Here is a 14,519-nt window from a genome sequence, read left to right as displayed (position 1 = left end):
TATCATCCATAATTAATTTGTAGGAGCTGACGATATTATCTGTTTGTCAAATTGATGTATCTTCTGAGTGAAAGAAGAGTTCTTCGAATAAAAGAGTGTTTTGCCCAGAGTCCAGCTATTGAGTATTGTGGGACATTATCAATAAACTTAAGTTAAAAGCATCAAAGTAAATTAGGTCTTGTGGATTGTAGCTATTGTGGGGGGCTTTCAGACCTTCACTGCCCAGGATCTCCAGGCTGAGATACTGCCTGCAGTGTTAGTAGTAGTAAAATGCCATGAGTCTGCAGTGATGTACAATCATGATTGTGTTAAGAAAAATAATGCTGACCCATAGTTTGCATTCACTCGTGATACAAGTACAGTCTGCATCAGATTTTTGCTGGTTTTGCAGGAACAGTATTGTTGCTTACCAGGGCGTAAAGCCTTGATCCAAATAAGACAGTTGAACCTCTGTCTCATGGGACTGGCAGGGAAGGTGTACTGCTGTATATGGAAGTCCCCTAAGTTTTCTGCAGCCTGATGAATACCAGTTATGCTCTTACCAGTATTAATCTTCCTTGGTCCCTCCTTGCTGAAGGCCTTGGTGCATGGTCTACCTGGGGTAGGTGGGCCTAACTGACCACACAGCTTCTTCTCCACTTCAGACCCTTGTGCTTTAGTTTGCTTCTGCTGACTTTTGTGCTGTTGAAGAAGAACATTTTATGTGTTCTCTTTCATATTTAGCAATTTTTTCATCTTTCTGACCTTCAAAGAGCAATCACTACTCAAGTAGTGTTTATTAATGTATTAATTTGTGTTAAGAAATGCAAAATTGTTCTTACTGGAACAATTGTTTTTGAAGGTAGCTTCTTTATCTCTGAACAGTAATCTATAGCAGGCACCTGAAAAATAGTACTAATGAGAAACAGAAGAAAAGCAGTGTGAAAACTGTTATAAATATTTGCTGCAGGTTGTAGTCTAATGTGTTTTTTTTTTCAACTGCAAGCAAAAGATGTACTGATGGCTTTCCTTGGTTATCATGTCATTCTACCTGGATGATACGAGTTGACCTGTGAGCATAGAAATAGTCTTTATTTGAAAGTTTTTTGGAGCTGTCAAGTTCTTATTAAAACACACGATGTCACTGCAGAAACATGGGTTTAATGTGCCTTGAACAGCATCATGCCTGTGCCTTCTGTAACAGTGATCTCCCCAGCTGCTGCAGCACCTTTCTCAAATAATAAAAGTACCACTTGGGGCTTTTTCAACCACAGATTGGAGAGGGGGGAAAACACTTAACATCAGACTTAGGTCAGTGATGCCGTGCAGACATCTGCATATGTCAGTGGTGAGAGCTAAAGTATTGGTATCTTTTAAACTGTCAGTTTCAGTCTTACAAAGCCAATTTCAGTCCTGCACCAAGTTATTTCCTATCTATGGAAAGGATCAGTCAAGCTTGTGCATTCATTTTCATAACATCCCATCACCATTGCTGCCATCACCACCCAACGATCCTGCTCACGTTTTCATTTTCAGTACTTAAATATAACTTCTGACCCACACAGTGAAAGTCTAAGACTGGCACTGCTGCATTTAATTCACAAATGTTCCCTTCTAATAGCTAACTTTTTACATAAGGAAGAAGTTCTTTACTGTGAGGGTGGTGAGACACTGGAACAGGTTGCCCAGAGATTTTGTGGATGCCCCATCCCTGGCAGCGTTCGAGGCCAGGTTGGAGGGGGCCTTGAGCGACCTGGTCCAGTCCTGCCCATTGCAGGCGTGTTGGAACTAGGTGATCTTAAGGTCTTTCCCAACACAAACCATTCTGTGATTCTTTCTGGAATGAGAAATGATAAAAGAAATTATCTTACGGCCTTAACTTGTTGTATGCAGCTGCAACAATAATAGTAGAAATGCAAGAAATATAATAGCACAGAGTGGTTTTACAGTGAGAGAAGGCAGATTTCTGAAGCTGTGACTTCAGCTGGGGCAGTTTTTCTATTTAGTCAATGGCTCTGATAGGTAACATTTCACTTCTGAAGCCTATACAAAAATAAGTAAAGCCTCATACCTTTTCATTTTCATGTAACTTGCTTCCTCAAGAAAATAAGATAACGTATGTAGTACTTGTTGCAATGAAGCAATGTTGGTGATCATTAAGAAAATACTGTTGAAGAAACAGCAGTGCAGGCAGAAAGAACTTGAGGATAAGAACAAAGGACAGTATTGATATGTGGAAATGCATACTTAAAACTTCAAGTCCTTTGAGCTTTTACATGTTTATTTTTCTACTCCTGTATAAACATGGCAAGAAACATTTCCCTAGCTCATCTCCTTGGGGTGGAGTGTTGATACTGGTAACTCTTTAATACTTTGCAGATCTCCAGTAAGCACTCTGGAGAGGTCTGGATAAAAAAAATAATCCATGTAAGATGCCCATATGTATTGTCAAGATCTTGGTATTTTTGTTGCAAGAAAGAAGATAAGGAAGAGGAATCTTTCCAAACCTACCTGTACTTGATCAAAATCTGTTTACAGTTACTCTGCTTTACTCTCCCCACTCTCCAGGATTCAAGAGGACTCCTTAGCTTGTCCATCAGCTCAGTCCATGGAGTATCCTCATAATCCATTTTGACCTGGAAGTAAGATGTCTACATTTACTCAGTGCTACACTTGAGCCAGGTCCTCCAGTCGTTGGGAACACTGGGCTGTGAAGAAGCACCAGGTGCCTTAGTACACAGTCAGTTTGGAGCTGGCTGCAAAAGCATCCTCAGGATGCCTCTGAATACAAGCAGCAGAGCTATATTTAGGCATCACCTCATCTGAGCAAAATGAAGCTACCATACCATCCTCAATATATATTAAATCAGCTCAGGTATCTTCACTTCTGTGGTTTAGTTTTCCTTTTTAATCAATAATCTGCCTTTGTGATAGGGAGTTAAGAAATATCTCTAGTTAATGCATCAAGAGAGAATAAGTCAATTCTAGGTGTGGGGTCAATGTCGACAGGTTAAAACATGTTAAACATTGCATGATTACTGTCATTGATGTATGAAGTTGCATGATAATGTGTGTTCATCAATCTAAATAGTTCTACAGTAACACAGGATACAAACATTCTCAAAGATGTTGTTTCTGCAGTATTGAGAGATCCCCAGTGTCGTAAGGGATAATTCCCAAGAGTTAGCTGTTGGCTGTCTCAAAAGTGTAAAGTAAACATGGTTGATTAAGCTTAGTCACTGTTACTTACTCATCCATTTCCCTTCTTTTTTTCTTTCTTTCCCTTCTAAGTAGCTGCCCCTTACTAGTCATGGGCAGATAAGCTTTAGGGAGGTAAAGAAATGTGTATGCTGTGCCTACAGTTGAGTAAAAAAGACTTTGAGACTAATTTACAATGTGTTATCAGTAATAATGTAGAGAATGTAAGAAGCAGTTTCTATTGTGTTTGGTGCTGTGATGATGGTGTTGAATCTGCTTTGGTGAAATCACCAGGCTCAGTGAGAAGGGCCAGCCTTCTTGCAAGCAGCACCCTTGGGTTTTTTGAGCTTCTTTGGCTACAACATGTAACATGGGAACTAAAAATGATGACACTGTAAGTCAAATTAATGTGGTGATGATGGGAATTGACTCCTGGCTAACCTTTGGAGCTCATGCTCAGCCCCACCTGACAGTGTAATTCTGGCAGCTCTGTACCTGTGGTCAGCATTGGGGTTTCCTCTACAATTTCACAGCTACATTGTTGGGCGGGATGAAAATAACAATGATAGAGGAGTTTGTTGCTGTTATTAGCAGATAATCTGATTGTAGGCATGTTTTGCTTTTAAATGGCAGTTAGTGAAACCAGATGTTTAGAGGATGGCAAACATGATTTGTTAATAACAAATCTGATTTAAACTCTGGGGTGATTACTTCATCATGCTATACCTGTATACAGGTGAGCCACTTTTTGCTGAATCACTGAATGGTGTGTCTCCCAGCAGCAGTGTTTAGGGGTTTCCCATCTGACAAGTGGGAAGCCGCTAGAAGTGTTCAAGAAAGCTGTCCTATAACATACTAACTAACCTTTGAAACTGAGACACATTGGCACAGCATGATCTAGTGATCCAAACAGGTGATGGGCAGTGAAGCCCTAGGAAGTTTGTACTGTGCTCTGCTCATAGTTCCTTGTATGAGGTAGATTAATCTGTTTTCCTTGTGCTCCATTATGTACTTGTGTAAAACGGAGATGTAATGACGCATTTACTTCATAAGGCTATTGTGAAATTTAAAGAATGAGGATTAATCTTGCAGTGTGAATAAGATTCCCTGCTCTCCCAGTGTTTGATCTCCATTAAATTCTGCAGAATTATGAATCTGGGGGTCACTGCAAAACAATTTCCAGGAAATTGTATAGAAAAGTTCCCTTCTGATGGAAAACTGTTAATATTATTCTCACCTGAAGACTGGTTCTTTAAGGTATAACTTAATGATTTTTAAAATGCTCCCAGTTACAGCATTTTCAGTTGCTTTATTTCATATTTGCAAAGCTTGGGCTTTTTGCATTATATGAGGAGTTCAACATCAGCATGATCCTGTGGAGTAAGCATTCTCTGGCCTACAGCTCTGCCTCTCCACCTCTTTTCGATTCCAGCTCCTCTGATCCAGAGGCTCCTGCCCTGGTGTGTGATTGTGCCATGATCTAGTTGACAACACGGCCCAATAAATGGATTGTATTTGCAGAACGGGGGGAGAGGGGGAAAATTTGCACTGATTTTGTAATCCTCTTTCACAGGAACATGAATAGCATAGGGAATGTGTGTATATTGTATATGTTGTGTATTTTTTAATGTTTTATACAGATTGTGTTTTGAACAGATTATCCAACTCAGCATCTGATGATGTTTGCTGCCTAAATAATGTGGAGCATTTAAAGGGTGCATCTACATAGAGCTTACGGCATATAGCATGTTTGCATTGCGTAGTGGCAGACAATTTTTAGGAAACCTTTGGAAATACCAGATTAATAAAATACTTGTGCTTTTTAAGCGAGAGATCACGACTGCTGGGTTTTTGTTAGCAGTATTATGTTCAGTTTCCTCTATGACTAAAACAAGTGTTACTGTGTGTCTCATGTCTTCCTTTCTTTAGAACCAGAAGGTGTGGGAGTAGACACACTTAGGAAACTCCCCATGTAACTTCTGTGACTCCCTTAGACCACCCCTGTTAAGCCTAAAATGAGGTTAAATGCTCTTTAGTAAAGTTGCATTAGACCAGGGAGTGTGCAGAACAAAATTGTGTTTATCTTGTGAAAGCAAAAATAATTTCTGTCTTCTGTGTTTTAGTTGTGTAAGTAAAGGTTCATCTCTGTGGTAAGCAGAGGAGGGACAGTGTGCTGGTATGCTAGCAGGAGTTTCTGATTTTTTTAATGTGATTCCCATTAATTTTACTATGATTTAAGCTTATTTTGAGTTTTTCCATTGCAAAACTGTAGCTAATTTCTGCCAACCTCCCAGAAGCACTTCATACTAGAGGTCTTCATACGCTGATGATACATAGGAGAAGAAAGTCCATATGAGTAACAGGGACGAAGTACCACTGGTTACACCCTTCAGAATGAAAGACTTAAGGGATCTGGATGCAAGCCAGTCAGGTTTTTTTATAAACTTGGGAATAGCCCCAGCTGACCAATCTGTATCTGGAAATCCAGCTGCCTTTATGTTGAACCATAAGTGTCATTAAAAGGTGTTTCCATGGGTTTTATTGGGGGTAAACTCCAGGAGTTCAAATCCCGGTAATTCATTGTTGACATTGCAATACCACTAGTGCAGCTACATTCCTGAAACTCTAATTGAATCATAGTGTGCTTTTAGGACTTGTTTCTTCTGTTGTACCATTAGGATGCTCTTGCTGTCAAGCTTGTGTTTTGTTTTTTTTTTCACATGCTAACCTTCCCTTAATGTAGCAAAACACTAGGCAAAAAGAGAAAGTATTTTCATATGGAATTTGTAAGGGGTTGAGTTATTCATGGTTGACTTCTCTACATGAAAATGTGTGTGGATGCAGTAGGTACATTCCTAGCTTTTATTAAATTTAATGAATTCGTCTTAACAAACTTAATTCTCCTTTGATATCCCAACTATTTGCAGGACTGGGCCAGTGCATGAGAACTGGAAAATAAAATTGACTGTAAACAAGTAAAATTGATGATCCCCTGCCCAGAGAAGACATTACAAAAAGATATGTCAATATTGAAAAACTGAAGTTGTTTTTCAATTTTTAATAACCACCTCTTTTAATAATCAAATAAATTATGTGACATAGATGAGGAGATATGTTATTACATAATATAGTTACCTTGAAAGCTTTCCAGTAACATAAAAATGGTGGCTTTTGCTTGTATCTTTCAATTCTGTATTCCAGTAAGAATTCTGAAACGTATCTCCAAAGATTCAGGTCATGCACTGGAGACAATGGAGTTATTATTTTTACATGATGTTTTATAGGCAGAAATTAGCGCATTTGACCTTTTCCTGCTCACATTATGTCCTGTTTGTTTTAACCAGGAAAAAGTAGAGTGTATGCATGCATAGCTGATGTCCAGTGCGATCTCCCAGAATCAGGAAGTCGATTCTGATAGGTACTGTTAGGCTCTTGCACTTTGCATTAGCACTGAGACCCTGTGTTTCCATGAAAACAGAGCCTTCAGTCCATCAGAGTCAATGCTGGCAACAGCAGCGTATAGGTCAACAGTTAAAAGTAATGTAGAAAATCTGTCCTGTTCTCAAATCCTCAGATCCAGATTCACAGTTAATTTGATCCATCTCCAGGTCCTTTGGAGAGAGGAGTAGTCCCAAGTTTCCTCTCCTCACCGCCTCCAGCAACATGTTAACATCAGTCATCGCCTTTGACTCAGGTCTATCAGTTGTATGGCTGCAGGCTCAACCCTGCAAAAATATTTCTTTTGTTGGATCAATGAGCTCATGGGTAGTTGTGACACAACATGGGTAGATTGACACAACAGAAGTAGTGGGAATGTGCAACTGGAGAGAGGATTGAGTGGGACCATCCCTCTCCAGTGATACTCGCAGGTACATCAAACTAAATGTATTGTAAATTAGACCGAAGAGCTAGAAGAACAATTCTTTGTAGTCCCTGAGACAAAAGATAATGATATCAAATAATGATCAAAATCACAAATAGGAGGGAAGGAGAGAAAAGAGCAAGAGAAGGAGAAAGACAATTGGAGTTATTATAAGGAAAGGAAATAGGGGAGAGGGAAGTAGCTAGAAAAAGTAGGAAGAGGGATTAGAGAAAAATCAGGAGGCTGTGTATTGACAAATAATAGCAGCAAATGCAGGTAAAAATTAGGAAATGCCTTTCCCTGGTGGTTGAGCACTGTCCTTGGCCTTCAAACATGATGCTTCAGTCTCAACAGTTCTCTCTTTCTGGGCAGAACTGAAATGTCATTGCTTTGTAAACAGTCCACAGGAATAACCTGGAAGCTGAATACCAGCCAAACTGGGTGAAGCAGAGAGGGAATGCTGCAGGCACAAGTTCCGGTCCTGAGAAGCATTTATTGCCAAACAGGCATATCCCTGAGCCTGGTGAGAAGTCCCTCTGAAGAGAAGCTGGCGCAGCAGCGAATTTGCTACCTCAGGATGTTGGTTCATAAGTGGGAGGCTGGTGTGGATGTGGCTTTCATAAACCCTTAATCCTGAGGCCGCAGATTTCCCCTTTCACTACTGCTTGCTTCTTCCCCACAGGGCAGCCCAGATCACGTGTAGTTCTCCAATTTCGACAACAGGTGGGGCTGGAAAAGCAGGATGATTTAGAGCTTGGTCCTCCTCTCATACCAACAAAGGTTTCAGTGCTGAATCATTTCCAGAAGTAGATATTACCTAAATCCCAATGTGATTCAGTTCCCTTGGCTGACTGTGAATTTCTGAAATCTCCATACAACTCTTCCTGAGTTCATTCATGTCATTTAAGCTGTAAGAGCTGGGAAAAGTTTATAATAGCAATGCATTTTCTGTGTGGTTGAGAGCAGCTTCCTACAATGGTTTGTTGGGTTTTTTTCTTTGTCATTAGGGATTTAAATTAGTTATCTACTCCATTCGTATTGCAGTTAAGAATTGTGGGAAATGAGGGTATGGTAGAAGTCCCACTAACTGAGACACAGATGTGAAATTGTTTCCTGTCACTCTGTTTTTACGGCTAATAGAATCTGTGGTTTTGCTTTGTTTTCTGCAGCTCTTTAATGCTGTCAACTACCTGGCAAAAAAGAATACGCGGTTGCTTGTGCTGGGCCGCAAACACATGCTGATTAACTCTTCAAATTGGAAAAGAGAGATTATGGAAGAGATGCAGCATAAGGCACACTTCTTCTTTGCTGAAAATATGTAAGTTGAAGAAAATGACATAATGGAGATCAACACCTGATTTATGTGGATTTTCCTGTAGTTTTTAGTACCATTTCCAGTATCTCCAGCTCTCTGTGTGTGAAAGAGAAACATCATATCCCTTACTATACTTTCTTCAAAAACCAATACCGATTAAAAGTTGCATTATGAAGAATGTCATCACTTGGAATCGTGTAAACTGTATGGTTTATTAGGATTTGTAACCATTACAACCACTGCCAAAAAACAGTAGCCTGAACTTACAGAATACCTGATAGCATCAGTGTACAGTTGTGGTTAGCTGTGTAAGCCCTGCAAGAACAGATGAAGTTCGTGCTTGGCTACTATTGCTTGGTAGTCCAGTAGCATGGAGAATCTGGAGCACTGACGTCCTTGCTTCTCCCAGAGGAGGCTATTTCTGTGGATGGAAATAGACCTTCTGCCTCACTAATTTAGGAAGCGTGACCCCTTGCTCTTGTCCAGTCAAGCTGTCCTTGTCTCTAAACTAGGTGACTGAATCTAGCCCAGTGTTCCCTCTCCATGCCCTGCTTTCCTCCTATGAGTCTCAGTTTTTCTTCAGTTTCAGCTTCATCTAAGTTTCTGAGTTGGGCCCTGTTAATCCTTAACCTGTCTTTGCCATTTCTTTTGTCATCCTAGTTTCCAGTACTTCTAACCAAATTTCTTATCCCAACAGCCAGACCAAGTCTTTTGTGTCTGCCTCCTTGTTCCAGATCTGTTCTCCTTCACACCCCCCGACTCCAGTTCTAGCTCTTGTTCTCTTTGCTGTTGAATTACATTGCTTTCTTTTCCTGCTGTGTGTGCACCAGCAAAGGGGACACTGTTACCCCACGATGGAGACCCTCACTAATCTCATCTATTACAGTAATCCACAGCAATCAAAAATGGTTTCAAGCAAAGTTCTGCTCAGCTTCTCCAGGTATAGGGCAACTCATGCCCACTCTCAATGTATTTTTAGAAATTTTTCCCTAAAACTGTTTCAGTTCAATAGCAGCCAGTGTTGAATATATTTTTCAAATAACCTTAGTACTTTTTGGAAGTATATTTACCCATGTAAAGACAAAGACTCACAGATCTGTGATGTTGCCTACGTAACACTTTATTATCAGTTGTGGTGATTGTCTTCCAGCAACACTTTGGGGATATGCTTATGAGTTTTAGCAGTTCTGTTCCACATAGCACTGCATTAAGTTTTGGGGCAAAAGATTATACCGTTGTATTATCAAATTGTGTTAAGAGGGAAGAATGCTCTGTGTAGCACGTAGTCAGTATTTATTGCACTCTAACTTCTGGTGCCCTTTGGTAAGCAGTTCTTTATTTTACCAGGGAACTGGAATGGTGCTGGGATATTCATCAGTGTTGCTGATGAATAAATATCAGATTAGCATTTGATTCATTTCCTGCAACCACTCACTGCCTTGTGAATGACGTCTGTCTTTTCCATTCGTTTTGTTAAGCTCTGAAGATGATGCCTTCTTGTTATATGCCACTCTTCGATCAGGCAAGCATTGCAAGTTTGTCACTAGAGACTTCCTCCGGGATCACAAGGCCTGCCTTTCCGACAGCCTGACACGTCATCTGTTCCGTAAGTGGCAGCGTGGATGCCAAATAGCGTTTTCCCCTTCTGCAGAAGGAAAGCATATACATTTTTCGGTAAGTTTTCTGCTGCAGTCAGAAAGCACACTGAGCACATTCATTAAAGCTACACAATTGCAAACTCTGGAAGCAAAAAGCTGCTTGAAATTATCTAAGAAATGGTTTTGTACCAATGGGCTCAAAAATTCACTGTGTTCACAAAGCATGCCACAAGCATGAAAACTCTCAAAAAGACAGGAAATGCTGCTGTAATGTTTACAATGTAAATACAAGTTTGTGTATTTCTATTTCTGTAAAACCTAAGTGCCAGTATGTTTTCATTTATTTTAAACTTTGAAATATCTCCTTTGTAGTACTATTATAAAATATTGTGCTTCTAATGCTAAAGAAATTCTAATAGAATTCTAATTGAATTTCTTTCACTTTTATTTTAAAGAAGCAGGAAAATACAGTTATTTCAGTATCCACTGTAATGTCAGCCTAACATACATAGGAAGTTTCATGAAGGAAAGCCCAGAACAGTCAGGTTTACAGTCAGTATTCAGTGTCAGAAATTACAGTCTTCCAAGCATAGTATCATCTTATAGCAGAATACTTCTGGTATTGTCTAGGAGACATGTATCCTTGTGAGCCATGAGCAGTATGTTAACAGGAGTGAGGCTGCTGTAAGATTTTTTTAGGGAAAAATTCATCATGTGCTACTTCATATCATGCAGGTTTTTTGTTATCTGGTCTGTCTGTATTGTTATTGCCTGCTTAAAGGAATATTGCATCTATGCAGATTACTTTTTCTTGCTGCTCTGGTTAAAACTGTAAAATAATATTCATCATTACAAATAGACCATAGAGATACAATCTTAAAAGAATGAGAGTCTTTCGTTCCGTGTTGCCATACATACCTTTCCTTTTATGGAACCAAATACTGAATGTAGGGTTACCTGAGTTAACATGGCTTTAGCTGCACCTCATTCCTTTCTTTTGTACAAAAGGGCTGGTAATTTTCTATCTTAATTCCCATAGAAATGACTTAGATGATTGACATTCCCAGTCACAGCTGTCTGATACGTTATTCTGGACTTTGTCATGGGAAAGTAGACTTCCAAAACTGTACATATAGAGTATAGTATGTTCTGAGAACCAAAGCTGACAACCGGTAATGTTTCTTTTATTTGTGTCATATAAGTTGAGTCAGTACACCTGTAACATAATAGACTAGAAAAATAGGTTATTAAATTTGTTCAGCTAGACTCTCTTGAAAGTGTTACATCCTCCTCACCACAGAGCAAGACAGTCTCTAAAGAGGTATACTGGAAGAACAAACACAAGATGTCATTAAATCCTATCAGTTCAAGCCTATAAACGCCACATCCTGAATTAGTTCCCAGATGATTTCATTTAACTGCACAGGAAAACAATTTTGCCATTTCTAGAAATTAAATGCATTATGTTGAAATTATTATTATCTGGTGGAGATTGAAGACAGAATTTTAACCATTTATAATGACTCCTAGACCACAGAATACTAAAAGATATTTTAGTTTTTCCTCCAGTACTAAAATTTAGAATTTGTTTGTTCTAAGGAAATAAATGAGAGTTATTAAGGAGATGAATCTATGGAGATTTATACAATAAATGCTGGATAACTACCTGTAACTGGTATTTTAGTCATATATTGGGTAATCTCTAAAAAAATGCTGCTTTTCTCTGTCTTTATTCAACAGCCTGCTTTACGTTACGACTGTGTGGTACAGACTACAGGTGATACATGGCATATCCCCTATAAAGACTTTTTTGAGGAAAAATATTCCTATCAAGTACCAAGAAAATGGCTCTGCATCCAACAGAAATGATGAATAATGTAACTGCACATGCTGAAGCTGCCTCTTTTTTTTTCTTTTTTTTTTGATCACTGTTGCTGACCAGGAGGGCTCAGCAGTACAATTATGGGATTAATGTGTGAGGCCTAGAACTGAAGAAAAAATTCAGTAACTGCATTTTGTCAAAATCATGCCTGCAGTAAATCTGTTAACATCAGTGGCGGTCCAGCAGGGATGAATTACGTCCATTATTTCCATCTTTATGGGTGATTTCTGTGGCTTCTCAAAGTGATCTGAATTAAAACTTGATTTTTCCTCTTGCAATGTAACTTTTTTGTTTTGTTTTGGGTTTTGTTGTTGGGTTTGGTTTTTTTTTCCCCTCAAGATTTCCACCTACACTGAAATGCATAAACTCTGTACTTCAAATAAATTAAGCAGGACTTGCAAGATACCTCAAAGTCTGTGGGGCTGACCTAGCACGAGTGTTACACAGTGTCTGCCACCAGTAAAGAAAACTAATGGGACCAGATGATATGTATACTGTTTGCCAGACACATATAGCCTTAATAGGGCTAATGCTAATTACAATTCATTTGATCATATAGAATGCAAGAGATTTGTTATAGCAACATACATTAAGATTTTGATTGGAAGAACAAGAAAATGACCAGTGGGATATTGTGTGGCTCTTTCACACTCTTAAATTTGCTGCTTCTGATAGATTTCATGTCACTGGAATAGTTTGCTTACGGAAATGCATGAATTTTTGGAACACAAATTGATGATAACTAGAAATTTTTACAGGCAACAATAGGATAAAACTGAACTTTGAACACAGATTTCTGTAAAACCTATCCCAAGTTATAAAGCAAGAAAAAAAGTATATATTACAGGAAAAGTGTTCCAAGTCATTATTTCTAAGTGAGTATATAGTAAATGTGTTCATTTCTTGCGCTTACCATTTTAATGCAAGCCTTTCTTCCCCAACAACACAGATTACACATTAATCTCAGATAAAATACCATGGGTTTGTTGCATTTATCTTGTACACTGAAAAATCCTCTATTTGAAACTAAGCTGAACCACGCAGATCTTTTTGTATAGTACTTGCAGTTCTGAGCTTTTGTAGTATCCCATGACAAGCTTCCTCAGGACTCTTAGCATTCAAACACATTCCCTGCTATTTTTTTCATGTCACTTGTTCTACTCCAGGTATCAGTCTGTAAACCAGCGGATGTGATTTGCATACTTTCACATCCTTCAGGTACTGTGCAGAAAGTGTAGAGGAGCTGATTAACTCTTCAGGTAATCTGGAACCTTGCTTTTAAATTCATCATCTTGGCAGCATTCATCATAGACCCCTTTTCTGACAGAACATGCCAGCTCCTATGAGTCATCTGCTTTCTGGAGTCCACCAGGGAAAGCGGAGAGATTGGATCTACTTCTCTCACTCATCAAACTGATTTAATTCTAATTTGTCAGAAGATGGGTTTTGCAATTCTGTAAGTTGGAGAACTGCCACATCTCCTTGAAAGTGCAAATTCTGCTTTGTTAAAGTAAGCATCTGCTCCTCTACAGAACTGCTTAATTAGCAACTGTTGCTCTGTAAGAGGGTTACTTACCCTGTATATGAAGCCCCATAACAGCATAAGCTGATGTGAATCAGTGATGTTACAGTCACAGTTTGGTACTAGCTCTGGTGCTTGTGCAGTCCTAAGCAGTTCAGAGCTGGGTCTGCTGAATGCAAACTCCTTGAAAAATTGGGTTTGGCTAGGTCAAGACTAGTGTTGTTTCATTGAACTAGCACCATTGTACAAGTACCTGTGTAGGAGGGGGGCTGAAATGTCAGGCTGCAGAACATGGGTCCCTGCAACTCTGCCGTAGGTCAACTTTAGCTGACCAGAAATTGACATTTTATCTACTTCATTGCCAGACATGTTCATCCACTGAAGTTTGGTTTTTACCTCACGCTGGTCACTAACAGACATGCATAGTATCAACATCTAATTGGAATAAATGCATCCTCTACTTCCTTTTGACCGAGAACAACTTGCCTCATACTGATGATTTGGGCTTCATCTCAAAAACTATTCTTAGAATTACCATAGTACCTTCTACATAGTAATACTTCCTCAATACACATTCTTAGTGTATTTAGAAGATAGAACAGAATCTGCTTGGTATCTATTACTTTGTAATTACCATAATACCTTCTACATAGTAATACTTCCTCAATACACATTCTTAAGTGTATTTAGAAGATAGAACAGAATCTACTTGGTATCTATTACTTTGTATGCAGTAGCACAGTAAAAATCTAAGGATTTTTAATATCTGTCTAGTAGTTTATTAGATTGATGGTCCATGCTGAATGCTGGAAAGGCAAGTCCTCCAATGTTGCAGCAACTGGTACCCCCAAAACTATGGCAAATGACACTGATAACAGAAATCAGAAGGACAAATGCTCAGCTTAGCCTGCCATGTGCTATCAAGATGGAGACTCACTGGCAAGATAGCCTTGAGGCAGACTGAACTGATTCAGGCTGCACTGTAGCTGTTCTGTGAACAGCTTCCTCTCCAAGCTCACAGACTTGTTTACTGTTAAAAAACGTCAGTGAGAGCAGTCTGCCTCAGGATCCTGCAACACCGACTTGTGGTGGATCAGAGGTGATCAACACTAAACCAAATATAAATGATTGCTGTGCTGAAACAAACCCATACTTTGCAAGTT

At 39.2% G+C, this 14,519-nt stretch overlaps 1 protein-coding gene across 2 annotated transcripts in view; it reads left to right on the top strand.

The window, feature by feature from the left end:
- Positions 1–12,112, top strand: part of PRORP (protein only RNase P catalytic subunit) — a 44,727-nt gene extending 32,615 nt beyond the window's left edge. For both annotated transcript variants that reach the window (XM_057428462.1, XM_057428461.1), the window contains 3 exons: positions 8,209–8,357; positions 9,833–10,028; positions 11,693–12,112. In XM_057428462.1, the coding sequence (XP_057284445.1) occupies positions 8,209–8,357; positions 9,833–10,028; positions 11,693–11,821 (474 nt within the window). In that variant the 3' untranslated portion in view covers positions 11,822–12,112. The remainder of the gene's footprint in view (positions 1–8,208; positions 8,358–9,832; positions 10,029–11,692) is intronic.
- The last annotated feature ends 2,407 nt before the right edge of the window (positions 12,113–14,519 follow it).

Source organism: Pezoporus wallicus, unplaced genomic scaffold (assembly GCF_028554395.1).
Source record: "Pezoporus wallicus isolate ANWC-B61680 ecotype Strahan unplaced genomic scaffold, APGP_CSIRO_Pwel_v1 contig_3486, whole genome shotgun sequence".
Lineage (NCBI taxonomy): Eukaryota > Metazoa > Chordata > Aves > Psittaciformes > Psittacidae > Pezoporus > Pezoporus wallicus.
This window is presented reverse-complemented; position numbering and strand designations above follow the sequence as displayed.